The sequence below is a fragment of the Salvelinus sp. IW2-2015 genome, linkage group LG13 (genome assembly GCF_002910315.2).
Source record: "Salvelinus sp. IW2-2015 linkage group LG13, ASM291031v2, whole genome shotgun sequence".
Lineage (NCBI taxonomy): Eukaryota > Metazoa > Chordata > Actinopteri > Salmoniformes > Salmonidae > Salvelinus > Salvelinus sp. IW2-2015.
Window position 1 is genome coordinate 22,907,388 of NC_036853.1, and position 19,638 is coordinate 22,927,025.

Sequence of the window (19,638 nt, forward strand, 5' to 3'; positions counted from 1 at the left end):
GCGCCTGGGTTCCAACGCCACACCAAAGACCCAGCGAAACCCACAGCCCCACACCACCAGAGCATCAGCCACTCCATTGGCTTAGCCAGACCGGGCGGGGCCCAGGCCTACTGACCCTGCCACCAGACCACCACCCCTACCAGACCAGAGAGGGAAACACCACGGCCCAGAACTGGCCTCCCCACTCCACAGGGCCCAACAGCAGACCAAGCGCACGCTACGCGGGAAAGGGTCGTCCAGAAGGATCAGGGGAACCCTGTAGGATTAAGGTTGAGATTAAAACAGTCTCCTCCCAATACATTTGCCACAAACACGCACGCACGCGACGCACGCACGCACGCACGCACGCACGCAGCAGCGCCGCACGCACGCACGCACGCACGCACGCACGCACGCACGCACGGCACGCACGGCACGCACGCACGCACGCACGCAGACGCACGACACGGTCGCACGCACGCAACCACGCACGCCGCACCGACGCACGCACGCACGCACGCACGCACGCACGCACGCACGCAGACGCACGCACGGCAGCAGCACGCACCACGCACCGCACGCACGCCACGGCACGCACGCAACCACGCACGCACGCACGCGACGCACGCACGCACGGCAGCACTGCACGCACGCCACGCCACACACACACCACCACGACCACACACACACTACACACACACACAACACACACACAGTCTTGTACAGCTTAAACCTTGCTGGACATACAATTCCAAGTCCCATTCAAAAATCCTATTTTCCCTAACCCCTAACCCTAACCCGTATCTCTTACCCTAACCCTAACCTTAACCCTAACCCAAAAAACCTAAAACTTTATCCTAACCCTAAACTACCCTAGCTCCTAACCCTAACCCTACAACTAACCTTAATATTTAACTTAATTCTAACCCTACACTAATTCTAACCTTAACCCTAAACCCCCAGTAGAAAGAAGCATCGTTGACCATGTGGGACTACAAAATGTCCCCAGCTGCGTCACAAAAACACAGCTCTGTCAATAGAGGCAGAGACTCTGGAGGACTGATCATTTGGTACAAATCCAAACTACAACATCTAATTGATCCCCTCAAAATTGGCAAATATCACATTTGGTTAAAACTGAAAAAAGAACTTGTACTGACAGAAAAATATGTGTTCCTTTGCGCAATATATATCCCCCCCTCAGAATCCCCATATTACTCAGAGGAGATCTTCCCCACCCTTGAGGAAGAGACGTGCCATTTCCAGGCCCAGGGAAATGTGCTCATCTGTGGGGACACAAATGCGCGCACAGGAACACTACCTGATCTAACGAGCACACGAGGAGACAGCTTTATTACAGGCCATACTGTTTCTAACTGTCTTAATCTCCCCCATAGAAACAACAGTGACAGCACCGTCAACAAAAACGGAAGGGATCTMTTGCAGCWCTGTAGAAGCCTGGGTCTGTACTTTGTCAATGGTAGGTTACGGGGGGACTCTTTGGGGAGATTCACCTACTGCTCACCTCTTGGCCACAGTACAGTAGACTATATGATCACAGACATTGACCCTTTCTCTCTCAGCTCATTCACTGTCAAGCCACTAACACCTCTGTCTGATCACAGCCAAATTACATTGTTCCTCAAAAGAACAGACATGGAAACAACCAGACATTCACAGCCCAGTAAGCTGTACAACATTAGAAATTCATACAGATTGGCCCAAAACAGCACAGAAGAATACCAGAAAGCAACCTGGAACCAAAATATCCAAACACTCTTAGATAACTTTCTGGATACCACATTCACTCACAGTAAAGAAGGCATCAATCTAGCAGTACAAAACATCAACTATATATTCAGGCAAATGGCAAAAGAAGCACAATTGAAATTGATAAAAAACTAAACAAAAAAGATCACAGATGACAACTGGTTTGATGCAGATTGTAAAATTATAAGGAAAAAACTTAGAACACAATCCAACCAAAAGCACAGAGACCCAAATAATGGTGAATTACGCCTTCATTACTGTGAGACTTTAAAACTCTATAAACGTACACTCAGAACCAAAAAAGCACAGTACAACAGCAAGCAGCTGACACTAATTGAGGAGTCCATAAACACACACACCTTCTGGCAAAATTGGAGAAAACAAAAAAACTCTAAACAAGAGGAATTAGCGATACAAAATGGTGACATATGGACAACCCATTTTAAAACACTCTACAACACCGTTCAAATTGACACAAATGCAGAACAACGCCAAATTCATGAGAAGTTGAATGGATTAGAAAAAGCTATAAAGGACAATCAAAATCCACTGGACTCCTCAATTACTGACCAGGAGCTCTATAAGAAACTTCAGGCTCTCAAATTTAAAAAGGCATGCGGACCTGATGGCATACTAAATGAGATGTTTAATTTGATCCTGAGTGTAGGTTATTTCCCTGACATCTGGAATCAAGGACTCATAACCCCAATCTTTAAGAACGGAGACAAATTTGACCCGAACAATTACAGAGGCATTTGTGTGAACAGTAACCTGGGGAAGGTTTTCTGTAGTATTATCAATGTAAGAGTTTTAAACTTCCTTAATAAGCACAATGTCTTGAGTAAAAGCCCAATTGGATTTATACCAAAACATCGCACAACTGATCATATTTACACCCTACACACCCTGATAGATAAACATGCCCACCAAAATAATACCAAAATATACGCTTGCTTTATCGACTTCCAAAAAGCATTTGATTTTATTTGGCATACAGGACTGTTCTACAAAGTTATTGAAAGTGGTGTAGGGGGTAAAACATATGACATAATTAAATCAATGTATACTGGCAATACGTGCAACATTAAAATTGGTAAGAAAAGAACAGAATTCTTTAACCAGGGGCGGGGCCTTCGCCAGGGTTGCAATCTGAGCCCTGCACTCTTCAATATTTACATTAACGAATTGGCCACTATTCTAGAAAAATCCTCAGCCCCTGGTGTTAGTCTCCACAATTCAGAAGTTAAATGCCTACTCTTCGCAGATGGCCTATGCCTGCTGTCACCCACAGCACATGGCCTACAGCAGAGCCTGGACCTGCTAGAGCAGTACTGCCAGACCTGGGACCTGGCAGTAAACCACAAAAAGACTAAAATAATGATTTTCCAGAGAAGATCCAGATCTTAGGGAATTAGACCAAAGTTCTCAATTGGTACAAAATATATAGAGTACTGTACACACTACAATTACTTAGGTTTAAAAATAAGCTCAACTGGACACCTTAATGAGGCAGTGAATGAACTGAGAGAGAAAGCACGCAGGGCATTCTATGCCATTAAAAAGCAAATTCAAATTGAAATACCTATTCAAATTTGGCTTAAACTAATTGAATATGTCATTGAACCAATTGCACTTTATGGCAGCGAGGTGTGGGGTCCACTTGCAAAACAAGATTTCATCAAATGGGACAAACACCCCATTGAAACCCTGCATGCAGAGTTCTGTAAGATTCTCCTACATGTCCAGAGGAAAACTACAAACAATGCATGCAGGGCAGAATTAGGCTAATATCCACTAATAATAAAAACTCAAAAAAGAGCAATTAAGTTTTGGAAACATCTAAAATACAGTGACCCCCTCTCATATCATTACCAAGCCCTGCAATGCCAAGAGCTGAACAAAGAAAAGAGTCCCCTCATCCAGCTGGTCCTGGGGCTGAGTTCACAAACCTGTTCTACTAACACACTGATGCCTCAGGACCAGAACTTCCAATCAATCAGAATAAACCAAATTACAACACAGTCAAAACAAAACTACATTGCTTATTGGGAAACACAAGCACAAAGCAAAATGCAGTGCTATCTGGCCCTAAATGTACAGTACACCGTGGCTAAATATTTGACCATGGTTACTGATCAAAACCTTAGAAAAACCTTGACAAAGTACAGGCTCAGTGAGCACAGCCTTGCCATTGAGAAGGGTAGACACAGGAAAACCTGGCTCCCTGTAGCCTGAGAGACAGAGAGAGAGAGAGAGAGAAGAGAGAGAATATATATATATACAGTGTATATACCCTGTATATACATATGCCAGGGGATGAGAAGGAGGTGTACCCACCTTTCAGCATCTTGACTGCCACTGTTGTACAGGTAGTGGCTTTCTCTATGCCAAAGGCTGCTGCCTCTACTACCTGTCCAAAAGCTCCACGCCCCAATTGGTCACCTTCAAAACACACCAAATATCATTTCAGACAGTGGATTTAAAACTTTCATCTCGCCTGTGTATAGCGTCTCTTTCTCCCCAAAAATGTGCCCATAAGGATCTGAAAGTCTCACCTAGCTTCAGCCTGTCACGAGGGAACTCCCACTTGTTGGCGTCGTATGTGAGCCTCTCACAGTGCTCGTCCATGGGCATGTCCTCAGAGTCAAGGATGATGGACAGGTACCCTGTCTTCATGTCCCCATTATTTGGCTAGAGATGGAATGGGGGGATGAGAGAGAACGAAAGAGAGAGAGAGAAATGTATATATTTTTTATATATATTCCATATTTTCTATAATGACCTACAGATACAGTGTCTTCAGACATTTCCCCTGATGGATGGAAAGCCCCCTTTTATATTTATTTATGGAAGTTTGTCTGTGAGAGTTTGTCATGTGGAAGTTTGTCTGTGAGAGTTTGTCATGTGGAAGTTTGTCTATGAGAGTTTGTCATGTGTTAGTCCCCTCTTTGCTGGTTCATCAGTTAGATGCCATGCCAGGCCCGGCCAGTGACGGAGGGACTGGCAGCAGAATGTGCCTCTGTTGTTCCCCAACACAAAGGAGTGTAGACACTGACCGCTAGGACCAGTCACTTCTCATCTGTCAGACCCATCCATCTGTTTGTGTGGCTGTGTGTTGTATGGCTGTGTGTGTGTGTGTGTGTGTGTGTGGGTGTGTGGTGTGTGTGTGTGTGTGTGTGTGTGTGTGGGCCTGTGCAGAGGAGTGTGGAAAGGGGATGAGTAGAGCAGCTGTCTTACTCTTTTCCTGCTGCGGATGACGAAGACGATGAGTAGCCAGAAGAACATGGCGATGACCACAGAGCCAATAGGAACAATCAGCTCTACATTAGTCTTCTCCTCTGCTCCTACAACCAAAAACAATAACCAGAGTGAGTATGAGAGTAGTATGAACTACAGTAAACTGTACAAGGGTATTTACTCTTCATTACTCAATCATTATACAGTGCTGCTTGAAAGTATGTGAACCCTTGTTGAAATTACAGATTGTTTTAGTTTTTACCATGAAATCTTAATTGGATCAGAACCAGTCGTTTTGATCTGACATAGCAGGTTTATATTTACCAATACCGTATGTTGGTGTAGAGAAAATCATGCTATAGTAGAAAAACAAAATAAAAAAGGAATTAGTGCAGGTGCAAAAATAAGTGAAAGCAAGTTGCATTGGTTAAATTAAGTAGGTAAGTAGAATCAGGTGGGTAAATAATTGGGTACCAAATGAACCAATCAAAGGAGAGATCGTTAGGAAAGAGTTTGGGCGGGACTCTGATAAATAGAGATAAGAAACCTGGTCAGTTTGGTGTTACCCATCCAGGTGAATGCAAAGCGCACCATGCCAAGAGGAAAGGAGATCCCAGAGGACATCAGGACGAGGGTAGTGAGAGCACGTCAGCCTGGGGAAGGCTATAAAATCATCTCAAGAAGATTTGAGCTCCATCAGTCCACTGTGAGGCAAATAACTTACAAATGGAGAGCATTTAACATGACAGCAACTCAGCCTAGAAGTAGACGCCCTTCCAAAATATCCCCAAGAGCCACTAGAAATCAGGTGAAAGCCAACCCTAACATAACATCTAGAGATTTGCAGACCTTCCATGCTGCATCTCAGGTGACTGTGCATGCTTCAACAATAAGAAGAACACTGAATCGAAATGACATTCATGGGAGGTTTGCTAGGGAGAAGCCTCTGCTGTCAGAAAAGAACCAAACTGCCCGTCTTAACTTTGCCAGAGACCACATGGACAAACCTGAAGGTTTCTGGAAGTCCATTCTCTGGACCCATGAGTCCAGAATTGACCTTTTTGGTCACAATCAACACTGCTATGTTTGGCGAAAACCCAACACTGCCTACCACCAAAATATCCTTATCAGAACAGTCAAGCTTGGTGGTGGGAATGTCAAGATCTGGGGCTGCTTTTCCTCCTCTGGACCTGGACGACTCCACATCATTAAGGGAACCATGAATTCTGAGTCAGTCAAGGAGCTAAAGCTGGCCTTAAAATGGGTCTTCCAACAAGACAATGACCCAAAGCATTCAAGCAAATCTACCAAAGAATGGCTCAGGAGAAAGAAGATTTGCGTTTTGTATTGGCCAAGTCAAAGTCCTGACCTAAATCAAATCAAGACGCTGTGGCAGGACCTGAAGCGGGCAGTTCATGCCAGACACCCCTCAAACTTAACTCAATTGGCTGAGTTCTGTAAGGAGGAGTGGGCAAAAATCCCTCAAAACAGATGTCAGAGACTGATTACTGGCTATAGGAGACGTTTACTCCCAAGTTATCGCTGCTGATGGAGATGACACAAGCTATTGACTGAAGGGGTTCACATATTTTTGCACACATCAAATCTGAGTTTCTGTTAAATAAACAAAAAAATAATTTGAAATAGATTTTCTATGTCAGTTTGGAATTTGCCAATTACAATGTGCTTTGGCTATAAATCATTACCAAGCTAGGAAGAACACGGTTTCAGGAAACCTGTGTGTGTGTGTGTGTGTGTGTGTGTGTGTGTGTGTGTGTGTGTGTGTGTGTGTGTGTGTGTGTGTGTGTGTGTGTGTGTGTGTGTTTGTATTGGAGGAAGGGCACTGTTGGAATTCAGGCTGTGAGCAGACCTGATATTCTATCTAGTCATAACAAATGTTCTGGGGTCAGCATCACTCTGGCCAAAGTCAACCTGGGAAAAAAACTGTCATCACACCATAAGTCTGTGACTACAAGCTGTGGAACCCTATTGATCTACCCTCATCGTTAATGTTTCCACCCTACTCCTTCTCTCTCTTTCCATCTATATCCCTTTTCTCTCTTTTCCCCAATATCCCTCTCTTGTCCTCCACCCACATATAAGAGGAACTTCTCGTTAGTGAGCTGAGGCAGCCTCTGTCCTCTGTCCTGCCTCGTTAGTGAGGCTCACTGGCGCCTGAGAGACCCTGAGCTCTGACTGGGTGACGGGCCGGTGGCCAGAGGCCTGTGATGGGGGCTGGGTCACGTAGGCCCTACAGATGCAGGATCTTAATTTGAGACAGTTTTCTACAGAAGGAAAATAATTCTGGAGCAACATTAAATGTGAATTATTGTGTGGATTATAATTAATGGACATTTTTTGTAAGGGTTGTTACATTTTTTGTTAGGGCAAATCGAGTCTGACATTTTAAAGTAGAAATTAAACACAGCAAGTTTGCATTTTCTGCTGTGCCAGGAAATTCTTAGCAACAAAAAAGTGATCAAATTAAGATCCTACATCTGCAACTGGTCACTCTCTGTACGTCTGTTTGTTTGTTTGTTGCTGTGTCTCAGTGTTCTAGGCCGGCCTCTCCCTTTGTCCTTGCTGGGCTTCTTATTGTTTGGTATTCTGAAACTCCCAGGAGGATGTGCTCTAACAGGGCACGCTTCCTGCTCCGTGGGGGAACAGTTATTTATACACTTCATCTTTGATATAGCAGAATGTCTTAAGTGGGAGGTGAATCAGGGGAACCTTGAGGCCAGCTATAAAAAAAAATCTATAAATGAATGAATGGTCTATATGGGAGTTTATGGGTAAGATATCATGAGTAAAACTGAACAAATTCATTGTGGTATGAATCCCTCTTTGGTTATGCCTGTACCTTCTTTTGTTTATGGATACACCACCAGAGAACAGGAAATACAGGCATTTTGTCATACTGCATTATGTCTGTAGCGTGATTAGTGCTGGCTGTTTCCTATGCTGTGGTCCAGTTTCCCGTAGTGGGAGAGACTGACCTTCAGTGATAAGGTTGCTCTGAGATGTGTCGCAGCCCCGGCTGTTACAGGCAGTACAGGTATACAGACCACCGTCCTCCTTCTTCACACGCTGGATTGTCAGGGTCTGGTTCAATCGGCTCAGAATCACACCTGTGGCAAAAAAAGTCCATGGCATTAATACCAATATTGTACTGTATGTAACACAAAGTAGAAATGGTAGCAGCAGAAGTGGTATTAGTAACCATTGGGTCATGCCATTACCAGAGCCCTCCACCACTGTTTGGTTGTGTTTGGTCCACATCACGGTCGGGGTGGGTGTACCGGTCACCTCACATATTAGCATGGTCGTCGCACTGACGTTCACTCTCTGGTCTGTCAAATTGTTCAAGATCCTCGCGGCTTCAAGTGCTAAAAAAAAACAAGAAGACAGGACTCTAAATATTTTGCCAACCACTAGACTAGATCTAGAAACCTGCGGTACCCATGAGAGGACCTTGGTTAAAGACCTGTGAGAGTGGCCCAAGTGATTGTGGAGATAACTGATAAATATGGTCCAGGTACAGATTTGTACCTCTGAGGGTGAGGTGTCGGAGGAGACAGGTCCTCTCCCCAGTCTTGATGTTCTCCACCCGGCAGGCGTACAACCCCTGGTCCCCCCGAGACACGTTGGTCAGGGGCAGCTCCAGGGTAACGTTGGTGCCCTGCAGCCCAGAGAGGACAGCCTGGGACAAGGGCTGCTTGGACAGGGACAGGCCTCGACAGGACTGCACGGCAGGGACCTGCTCTGTGTCAAACTTATTCTCCACACGGAACCAGGTCAGATTTCCATAGATCAGCCTGTCTGCCTTACACCTCAGAACCACCTGGTCCTGCTCAATGGGCTCACGGGACGGAGACACACTCAGCTCCAGACCACCTGTAGAGTAGACAATCACACACACAACACACTTAATCATGAGGTGTTCTCATGGACGATGCACCAATGAACACAAACAGAAAGAACAGAAGAAGCATAAAAAGAAGCTTACGTGTCACATGGAAGACGATAATGCGTGAATCTTGTCCCGCTTTGTTAGAAGTCAGGCATTTGTAGAGGGTGTGGACCTTGGCTTTCTGGATCTTCAGAGAACTCACAGTCTGCAGACAAAAATTATCTTGACTATTATTTTACCAATTCATTGATATAATAAATGACTGAGATCATTTAGAGAGGAAGGAATGGTCTTTACCTTGTGTAAGTGATCTGTGTCACTGCTACTTTGGGTGATAGGATTTGGCCCTGTGGAATTGCTGATGTCCCTCCATTTGGTACAGTCCTTCAACTTGACCCTAGAGCTCACCACTCCTGACCTGCAGGACAAAACCAAAATCACTCCATTGACACACTGCTATTGTCAGACACCAAAAAATCCATATAAGCACATCACAGTAGATACACAAAAACAAATAAACATACACACGCACACGCACACACAAATATAAATAGAAGACTATGACCTTTATAAATACAACATGTCCCTGATCTATTGGTCCCTGTTCTCAGCTGGGAAATGGTGATTTCAGGAGAGGTTACGTCATTTGTTTACAGACTGGAGTGGGTGGGATTGTCAACAAAGACACACCACTACAGTAGAGACCAGAACTCAAACAGGAAAGCAAGAGAACAGAGACGCATAGAAATAGACGGATCGAGAGAGAGAGAGAGAGAGAGAGAGAGAGAGAGAGAGAACACAAAAATGATCTGTGAAATGGGGAGCCAGAGATGAATGGAGTGATGGTGGTAGTGAAGGATGGAGGGAAGACAAGGAGGTAGAGACAGGGTTGCACAGGAAGAAGCCTTTAGACAGAGTAGTGCACTGGGAACAACAGGAAACCCTGACCAGGGCTGAGGAAGTGCTAGGATGTGCAGGCTGAAGATAAGACCTTACTGTTGGTCTGTACAGTAGACTGGACCATACACTCCAACCACTCTATCAACAATCCCCACATTACTGCATACCTGAGGGGCCCATTCACTAATCACAACCCATTATGAAGCACCAGCTCTACCCAATCACAATTTTCCTAAGAGACTCAATCATCAAAGTTCTCTGGAATACAAGGTCATAATCCATAGAGAATACTGGGATCATATAAAAATCCATACAAAACCATACAAAGATAAGATTGGTCTTCATGTTTTCTCAGTCTAAAGCTCCCTGGTGTTTTTAAATTATGCACGCAACTTATTGTGAGAAGTATGAATCACATCCTACAATCTGATGCAGGTCACAGGGCACACTCATTGTCTCTGTTAATGCTTTCATCAACATCCAGAATGCTGATGTTCCTCCACAGATTCAACAACCTGTTAACAATGACCGTCTGAGGAGCAGCGGGGTGAGGTTACACACACATGCGCATGCATCATGCAGACACGCACGCACGTACGCACACACACACGCATAGTGAACGTGAGACTTACTGAAAGAGGAGTGGGCAGTCCTCTCTGGACATCCACTGCCATTGGATGCGTGTAGGGGTGGGGATTCCACGGGCAGTGCACCTGAGGGTGGGGCTGCTGCCGTACATGTGAACATCAGTGTCCACGGCAACCTCCTTCTCAATGATATGGGGAGGGACTGAGGAGACATGAACCATGACTTGACAGGTGCAAACTCCATTTGGCCTAGGCTAAGTGCAGTGTGAACGCGGCAATGGTCACATCACAGTTTAAGTCTAAGACAGAGGTACAGCATAAAGGAGAAAGAGAAAGGGGGGAATTATAAGACAAATTGGAGGGAGGAGCAAGAGGGGAGAGGAGGAGAAGACTGGAGAGAGGAGGGGAGGAGGTACATACCATTGACCAAGAGCTGGACGGAGCGTCTCTGCTCTTCTTTTGTTATCTTATTGATCAAGACCACGGTGTAATTCCCAGCATCCTTTTCAGCTAGGCCAAGGATCATGAGAGAGTCCCTGGCAGGTTTAAATCTATAGTCATCCTTAGAAATAGGCCGGCTATTCTTATACCTGTAGAAATAAGGACAGGTTATATTTACACAAATACCTAGTCTACATAGAATACAATACAAACTACTGCAAGCATATACAGTATATCATTACTGTACATGATCAACATACCATCTGACTGTAGGTTCTGGGTAGGCGTCGAACTTGACTGGGATCTTAATGTTCTGGGCACTAGCGTTCACCCCCAGAACCTTAACCCACTTGTGGTCATCAAAATCAATAAAAGGCTTTTCTAATGACAACAAAAACAACATAAACATTGTCAGCTACCATTGTCATCACAACAATTCAATGTCACAAAGTAACATAACGGATTATTGTGCAATAAATCCAGACCAGGGGTCATTATTAATATAAGACAATAATAGGATATCTGCAAAAAAGTGTAAAAACCTCCACACTATGTACCTTGGACAATATATGTGGCTTAAACCACTGAGTGTACCTACCAAAGACCACAAGAGATGCAGATGCAGTTTTGACCATTTTTCCACTGGAGGCTGTGCAGGTATACTTTCCTGTGTAGTTGCCGGTCACGTTCTCCACTGTGAGTGTGTCGGACAGTTCCAGAGAGCTCCACAGCTTCTTCTTGTGTGACGTGGTGTAGGTCCGACCAGAGCCATTCACTGGGGCCTGCAAGTGGGGCAGAAAGAAGAGTGAGGGGATAAAAGCACTGTAAATCAACATAAAGACTGGTATAAGTGAGAAGACAACACCATGAATTATATAAGGGCAGCATTGAACTGAAGTCGTGTTTAAAAACATTCCTGAAAGCAGGAAGTAAGGAGGAAACCTTGGGAGGAAGAGGAAGGGATATATCATATGGTATCTCTCTCTTGAATGGAATATGTCTATGGTGAGTCAGTTTAGTGTCAATATCATCATCGTGTCTATGATTTCCGTGTTTGGTGGAATGTGATGAGTAACATGTCAGTCAATAAAGCCTGAGTCAGTGATTTCACGTGCATTTAGTAATCACAGTCTGTCTATAAGAGTGGGCCATGCAGGGTACTGACCAGGCTGATAGGGTGTGTCCAGGTGAAGTCGATGGCCACGCTGAGCTCTGTGTAGGCAGTGCAGTTTAGCACCAATTTCTCTCCCACAGACAGCCTCCCATGTGCCGGGGTCAGGGTGAGGTCATAGATCTTATATCCTGCGGAAAAGGGAGGGGAGACACAGCGGTGTGGTGAGCAGGCTATTGTTCTCCTGAGACTCACAAACACACACACATGCATTTAAGTTAAATGAACACAAACTTAGATTGACAGTTTCAATGACACCTTGGTAAGTCATACATACAGTGGATCAAATAGGATTCATACACTAAACTAAAACCTAACCCACTTACCAACTACTGTAACAATGTAGAGAGGTGACTTGTAGGTCTCATTGTGTATGCGTGTCTGACAGAAGACCAATCCAGCGTAGCTGATCAGGTGACTGGGGACTGAGACACCCTTCATGCTATCCCAAAAAATATCCTTCCCGTTCGGATAAAGTTCTTTCGTGGGATAGCTCTGACGAAAAAGGACACAGAATAAAAAAAGAGAAACTAATTACAGATACATCACAACATTGCATCGACTTGACAAAACTGAGTAAAGCAGGTTCTTTGCTAGTGGTGCTGACCGATCAACCCTCACATGGAAATGATGAGTGATGTTTTACCATTTGATCAGCACTGGCTAGGTCAGAGGGCATTGTGGTTTTTCCAACACTCATTTTCAGTAAAATGTCCTATGAACCATACAGACCATATACGAGGTCCCAGAGTTGTAATACTGACTGAAGGTGGGGACAACCCAGACAGGAAATGGAAACTCAGTTTATTGTTCCCTTGAACTGACATGAAAACAATGCAACAGACTCAGAATCTCAACTGACATTATCTGCAGCCCACAAAGCCTGCAGTCTAACAAAACATACCTGAGAGAGCAAGGTCTTTACCAACTGGCTTTGTTGACAGAGTAGAAGCACAAATGTAGGCCACTTCATGTAGTTAAACTAGATGAAAGGCAGGTATGAGGTGAAGCAGTCGTAGTTGTCAACTTTAGACAAAATAAGACACGATAGAATAACTTCTGGAATTTTGACTCCATTCTGAACAGAATATATTGCATGTATCCCATACTGTACATACTGTTCTGTGTTTTAATGTCTTTAAAGACATTCTCCAGAACATTGGCAACTACTAAATCGTTTTTAAACCTGCCTCTTTGGGCTGGATATGTCAATGTGTAGTTCATACATGCATAATCTATTAGCAGAATTACTGTATTGCCTCAATTAGCCACGGAATCCCTAAAGCGACTGTTTTTCTGGAAGCTGTGCTGTGCAATTTTCCCTACATTTTCCCCCACTTGGGTAAGCCCCCTGGCATTTTTTAGTTCTAACCAATGAGCTTCAGTCCCTGCCATTTGAGAGACAGCTAGCAAGATGCACACACAGCAGAGCGAGAGAGAGCAATGATGTAGGGCACATATCTGCGAATACAGTATGTGACACAGCGAGCAATTTTCGGGGGCCACTTTTGGCTGGTGAGGTCTACTTTAGTATGCCTTAAAATGTCCGCCCAAATGAACAATTTCATTTATTTTTTATTTCACCTTTATTTAACCATGTAGGCAAGTTGAGAACAAGTTCTCATTTACAATTGCGACCTGGCCAAGATAAAGCAAAGCAGTTCGACACATACAACAACACAGAGTTACACATGGAGTAAAACAAACATACAGTCAATAATACAGTAGAAAAATAAGACTATATACAATGTGAGCAAATGAGGTGAGATAAGGGAGGTAAAAGCAAAAAAAGGCCATGGTGGCGAAGTAAATACAATATAGCAAGTAAAACACTGGAATGGTAGATTTGCAGTGGAAGAATGTGCAATGTAGAGATAGAAATAATAATGGGGTGCAAAGGAGCTAAATAAATAAATAAATACAGTAGGGGGAGAGGTAGTTGTTTGGGCTAAATTATAGATGGGCTATGTACAGGTGAAGTAATCTGTGAGCTGCTCTGACAGCTGGTGCTTGAAGCTAGTGAGGGAGATAAGTGTTTCCAGTTTCAGAGATTTTTGCAGTTCGTTCCAGTCATTGGCAGCAGAGAACTGTAAGGAGAGGCGGCCAAAGGAAGAATTGGCTTTGGGGGTGACCAGAGAGATATACCTGCTGGAGCGTGTGCTACGGGTGGGTGCTGCTATGGTGACCAGCGAGCTGAGATAAGGGGGGACTTTACCTAGCAGGGTCTTGTAGATGACCTGGAGCCAGTGGGTTTGGCGACGAGTATGAAGCGAGGGCCGGCCAACGAGAGCGTACAGGTCGCAGTGGTGGGTAGTATATGGGGCTTTGGTGACAAAACGGATGGCACTGTGATAGACTGCATCCAATTTATTGAGTAGGGTATTGGAGGCTATTTTGTAAATGACATCGTCGAGGATCGGTAGGATGGTCAGTTTTACAAGGGTATGTTTGGCAGCATGAGTAAAGGATGCTTTGTTGCGAAATAGGAAGCCAATTCTAGATTTAACTTTGGATTGGAGATGTTTGATGTGAGTCTGGAAGGAGAGTTTACAGTCTAACCAGACACCTAGGTATTTGTAGTCATCCACCTATTCTAAGTCAGAACCGTCCAGAGTAGTGATGTTGGACGGGCGGGCAGGTGCAGGCAGCGATCGGTTAAAGAGCATGCATTTAGTTTTACTTGTATTTAAGAGCAATTGGAGGCCACGGAAGGAGAGTTGTATGGCATTGAACCTCATCTGGAGGTTAGTTAACACAGTGTCCAAAGAAGGGCCAGAGGTATACAGAATGGTGTCGTCTGCGTAGAGGTGGATCAAAGAATCACCAGCAGCGAGAGCTGAAGGACCAGAAGTATACAGAATGGTGTTGTCTGCAATAAAGTCAGTGGATCTGTCCTTACGGTACGTAGCGTGACATTGAGATTTTCCACGGACCCTCGGCATGGGATGACCACCTGCACTCCCTCACGGATGAACACAACGTCAATGTCCTTGTCAGAGGGCACAAATGGTACTTTATAGTCTGAAATAAAACACAAATACATAAAGGAGTCATGAGACATCATGAGAGTCAACAGCATACACTGTATGTAATCCATACTGTACATACATCAGATCAGGTAGGCTCATTATTAAGGCAGCTCTAAGCAGCTCTTGGGTCAGATAGTAAAGATTACCCATTGGGTCACGCTTGAGGGATTCGGTAAGCCTACTTGTCATTCCAAAGTGAGGTAATGATGATGCACACCTTGGACATAGACATAAACGGCCACAGAGGTTTTTCTATCCTCCACCGCCAGGTCTCTGTAGGAGCACTGATACTTCCCAGTCTCATTGACGGTGGCCGAGGAAATGTGTAATTTGATGCAGAAGAATCCTGACCCACTGCAGTCTACTATGGAGAGACGACTGCCAGCACGGCTGCGATTATAGGATGTGGTCCATACCAGGTTCTGACGGCCACTGCAGATCAAAAGAACAGAGTGAGAATGATGTTGGGGAAAAGTTTGATGGATGGATGGATGGATGGATGACTTATATGGAGATTCATTATGTGAGGTATCAGAGGTAGTTGATATCAGTTTTAAGACCATTTATAGTTATGTTTGCGGCCATATTTGCCAGGCTTCTGCAGAAGAGAGGCCCATCAGGTTCCAGTATGTCTCACCTGCAGGTGATCGCCAGTGTGTCTGAGGTGTTGATCCTGAGGACTTTCTCCTGGATGCTCAGTGTTGGCGGGTCAGGCATGAACCGGAGTTCTAATGCTGTAGGAATGGAGAGGTAAACAGTCAGTCAATCACCCTGATGATTGACTTATCTCAACAGTTCGGTCAGCATTAGCACACAGTGGAGATCAATATGAGACTGCTCACTCTCATGTCAAACCAACCTTAAATCATGTTTATAGAAACATGTAGACTGGGAGACTCCCGGAGTGTAGAGTGCGAGTGATGTCTGAACATGAAATCAGATGGGTAATGGTTCCTATCCCAACTATGGTTATGCTCTCTCAGAATCCACACCAGACTCCTCCAACACACTAGTTTATTCTCTGCAACTAGAATACTGATAGCTAGAACACATCATAACACATTTGTAAATCAATGATAAAATGAAGTTTCATTAATCATTCCAACAGTGGATCGCACAGATGGGAGAAATATTTTGCATCCATGGCGTGGACTCTGGACTCTGTCGCTATTTTTCCACTCCTGTGGCAAATGGCGGAGCGGAGCTGTGTCAAAACAGGAAGCCAGGGCAGATGGGCCGGGTCAGGCTGAATAGCCCAGCTCTGTGTCGCCTAAGGTGGGGTTCCTGTTCCAGAGGATACGGCCTCCCAGAGAGGGAATGGACACATACTATACATGCAGAAATGTGGAATATTTAGCCCCAAATTATCCAACATTTATGGAACAGTTTAATATTACTGATGTCTTTGATTAGCGTACTGATCCAAAGAATATGAAAATGAAGTGTAGCACCGGAGTATTGAGGAGAGGAACATGTGTTGTCTCAATGGTCATTTGCTGTACTGCCACAAATGAATTGTCAAAATGGATTGTTAAAAGGATTGAGGGCCGAGGGCCAGGAGTAATGAGGGCCACAACTGAATGTGGGGCCAAAAGGAATTGTAACTGCCCTATGCACATAAGAATAATCAAAGCCACTGTTAACACATTGTAATTATGTAATGCGTCACATTTTATACTTGGCAACTGCACTTGTTGATGTTACCAATTATTACACAATTTCTACTAATTGATGGTCAATCATTCAACTATGTTCTATTATATTGTCTACTGCCCTAGTGAGATAGAACCAATGATTTCGAGTTCAGACTTTTATACCAAACAAAAAATCCCTAAAATTATTTTAAGTTCTTATAAACATCTAAATACAGTTGTTAGTTTAAGTAAAGTCGAAATAAACCACAATTGAAACACATAAAGGTAGCCTAAGATCCCAATGTTTTCTGAACATATTTAACGTAATCATTTTGATCAATATTCTTTCTGTTTCATCTTACCAATCACCCTGCTGGCTCCCAGAAGAATGGCCACGAAATATAAAGTAATGACGGAGAATGCCTTTGCCATCGTCGACAATAGAGATGGATTGTCCCCGCATGAACACGCAATACGCAAAGTTCACTCCAGAAAGTAATCCAAGGCTATCCTATCCGTTCATCACCTCTTCATGCACACTGACGATATTTGTCTATTCCACTGGACAATGTTAGAAAATGCTGATCCAAAAACACAATGAACTGAATAAAATAGATAATCCTATTTCACAGCAGTGCAACTAGGCTACAGTCTGACAGTGAGTCGTGCTCAACAGTTTGGCGGAGTTGATGGGTCGCTCTGAGGAAGGATGGAGCGCAGATAGGAACGGGCAGTGGAAACGCGCAGTAGCGGAAAGAGGAGGGAGAAAGAGGAGTGAGACAACGCAAGGGAGGAGCAAGCGTCCCCATCTCCTCAGCCCCCGGTCCGTTATCTCTCAGTTTAACTGACCTGTTTCAAAGAAACTTGGATAAATCCACCCAAATAATTAGGGTCAAAGGCTAGATCTATAGGGAAGGAACTTTGGGTTGTGTAACACAATCTCCCACTCAATTCGTGCAATTATGTACAAAAAGTATTTCAGCTGATTTCATGCTTTTTGTGCATTTTTGTGCGACTTAATTAACAGGAAAACACATTTTTGGGAGGCAAACTTCAAAACATTGTTTTGAAAGTTATTGGAGCACTGCATTTCGCACAATGGTGTTCTACACTACCTTGTTTTGTGTCCCACATTTATTTATATATATAAAAAAACGTGTTAACAACCCAATATTGCCTCTTAAGGATCTGCCCTCAATTTTTGCCTAATATGACATACCCACATCTATTTGCTTGTAGCTCAGGACCTGAAGCAAGGATATGCATATTCTTGATAACATTTTAAAGGAAACACTTTGAAGTTTATTGAAATGTGAAAGGACTGTAGTAGAATATAACACATTAGATCTGGTAAAAGATAATACAAAGAAAAAAACGTGTCTTTTTGTATTTTCTTTTGTACCATCATCTTTGAAATGCAACAGAAAGGCCATCATGTATTATTCCAGCCCGTGCACAATTTAGATGTTGGTCAATAGAAGGCAGCAGTGTATGTGCAAAGTTTTAGACTGATCCAATAAACCATTGCATTTCTGTTCAAAATGTTGTGTCAAGACTGCCCAAATGTGCCTAATTGGTTTATTAATAACTTTTGGAAATGGAAATGTGAATGGAAATGTGAAAGGAATGTAGTAGAATATAACACAATAGATCTGGTAAAAGATAATACAAAGAAATAAAACAACCGTTCTTTTGTATTTTTTTGTACCATCATCTTTGAAATGCAAGAGAAAAGCCATCATGTATTATTCCAGCACAGGTGCAATTTAGATTTTGGCCACTAGATGACATCAGTGTATGTGCAAAGTTTTAGACTGATCCAATGAACCATTGCATTTCTGTTGAAAAGTTTGTATCAAGACTGCCCAAATGTGCTAATTTGTTTATTAAGAACTTTATGTTCATAACTGTGCACTCTCCTCAAACAATAGTGTGGTATTATTTCACTGTAATAGCTACTGTAAATTGAACAGTGCAGTTAGATTAACAAGAATTTAAACTTTCTGGGAAATTTTCTTGTTACTTACAACCTCATGCTAATCGCATTAGCCTACGTTAGCTCAACCGTCCCGTGGGGGACCCACAGGTACTGTAGAGGTTCAACCAGGTTGTCACCAAAATACTTATAATATAATAGTTGCCTTAAGTTTTTTCAATATTTTTTATTAATGCCAATGCTGTTTTCTATGCTTGTTTTTGGGAGGTGCTATGTCAGATTTACCAGATTGGAGTAAAAAGCTGTATTTGTCTGGGGGGTTTTGTGGTATTGATTAAGGTATTTGATTGGGGAATGGGGACACATTTTCATGATGGGAAATTCATTAATCAATAAATGTGGGGAAATAGAAGACTGGCAAAAAAAATCTGTTTGGTTAAAATTCCCTTGGTGTAACCTCATGGTATTTGCCACTATAACGAGTTTGGACTTTTGATAAATTAAGTCGTATCAATGCAGTTAAACAGGTGAATGTAAAATAATTAATTATGTTGACTTATGGCACTTCCAAGGCCGTTTCATTATGATTATTACGGTTGTGTCAATCATGTTATATACTTAGGCAATTGTAACAAGGCATATGCCAGCATTGTACGCCTACTGCCACTGCCCAGAGGCCTACTAGGCTTTCATAGCAATGGCTGTTAGAGCTCACTTTGCCACAATTGAGCCCTGATTAGACCCTGTTGCAGCTTTCACTTTCGTCCGCTACATTGGTGGCAGCGTTGTGATCATGTCCAGCTCACGTGTGGTTATGTATTCTACTGGTGGGAAGCATTCTGTTTTTCAACATTGTGTTGGGTGTAATTACATTGATATATCTAGTGAACAATGGATAAGCAACAATGGGCGTGACAGATAGAAGTAGTCACTACAGGTGTGATCAAGCCTCACATCAAAGTTGCTTGAAGCTTCCTGCCATCCAGGACCTATATACTAGGCGGTGTCGGAGGAAGGCCCAAAAAATGGTCAAGACTCCAGTTA

The 19,638-nt window shown here is 43.5% G+C and overlaps 1 protein-coding gene across 3 annotated transcripts in view; it reads right to left on the minus strand.

Moving 5' to 3' along the window:
* LOC111972318 (vascular endothelial growth factor receptor 2) overlaps nucleotides 1-17,359 on the minus strand; it is a 24,325-nt gene extending 6,966 nt beyond the window's left edge. For 2 of the 3 annotated variants that reach the window (XM_023999313.2, XM_023999312.2), the window contains exons 1-18: nucleotides 17,021-17,359; nucleotides 15,662-15,758; nucleotides 15,242-15,456; nucleotides 14,895-15,016; nucleotides 12,322-12,490; nucleotides 11,990-12,126; nucleotides 11,423-11,606; nucleotides 11,085-11,205; nucleotides 10,804-10,973; nucleotides 10,429-10,585; nucleotides 9,194-9,314; nucleotides 8,993-9,101; nucleotides 8,536-8,880; nucleotides 8,226-8,372; nucleotides 7,983-8,114; nucleotides 4,987-5,093; nucleotides 4,305-4,440; nucleotides 4,087-4,191 (exon numbers count right to left, since the gene is read on the minus strand). In XM_023999313.2, coding sequence (XP_023855081.1) covers nucleotides 4,087-4,191; nucleotides 4,305-4,440; nucleotides 4,987-5,093; nucleotides 7,983-8,114; nucleotides 8,226-8,372; nucleotides 8,536-8,880; nucleotides 8,993-9,101; nucleotides 9,194-9,314; nucleotides 10,429-10,585; nucleotides 10,804-10,973; nucleotides 11,085-11,205; nucleotides 11,423-11,606; nucleotides 11,990-12,126; nucleotides 12,322-12,490; nucleotides 14,895-15,016; nucleotides 15,242-15,456; nucleotides 15,662-15,758; nucleotides 17,021-17,090 — 2,644 coding nt within the window. In that variant the 5' untranslated portion in view covers nucleotides 17,091-17,359. Of the gene's footprint in view, nucleotides 1-4,086; nucleotides 4,192-4,304; nucleotides 4,441-4,986; nucleotides 5,094-7,982; nucleotides 8,115-8,225; nucleotides 8,373-8,535; nucleotides 8,881-8,992; nucleotides 9,102-9,193; nucleotides 9,315-10,428; nucleotides 10,586-10,803; nucleotides 10,974-11,084; nucleotides 11,206-11,422; nucleotides 11,607-11,989; nucleotides 12,127-12,321; nucleotides 12,491-14,894; nucleotides 15,017-15,241; nucleotides 15,457-15,661; nucleotides 15,759-15,883; nucleotides 15,903-17,020 lie in introns of those variants that run through there. The other variant, XM_023999314.2, reaches the window with a different exon arrangement.
* Nucleotides 17,360-19,638: the final 2,279 nt, after the last annotated feature.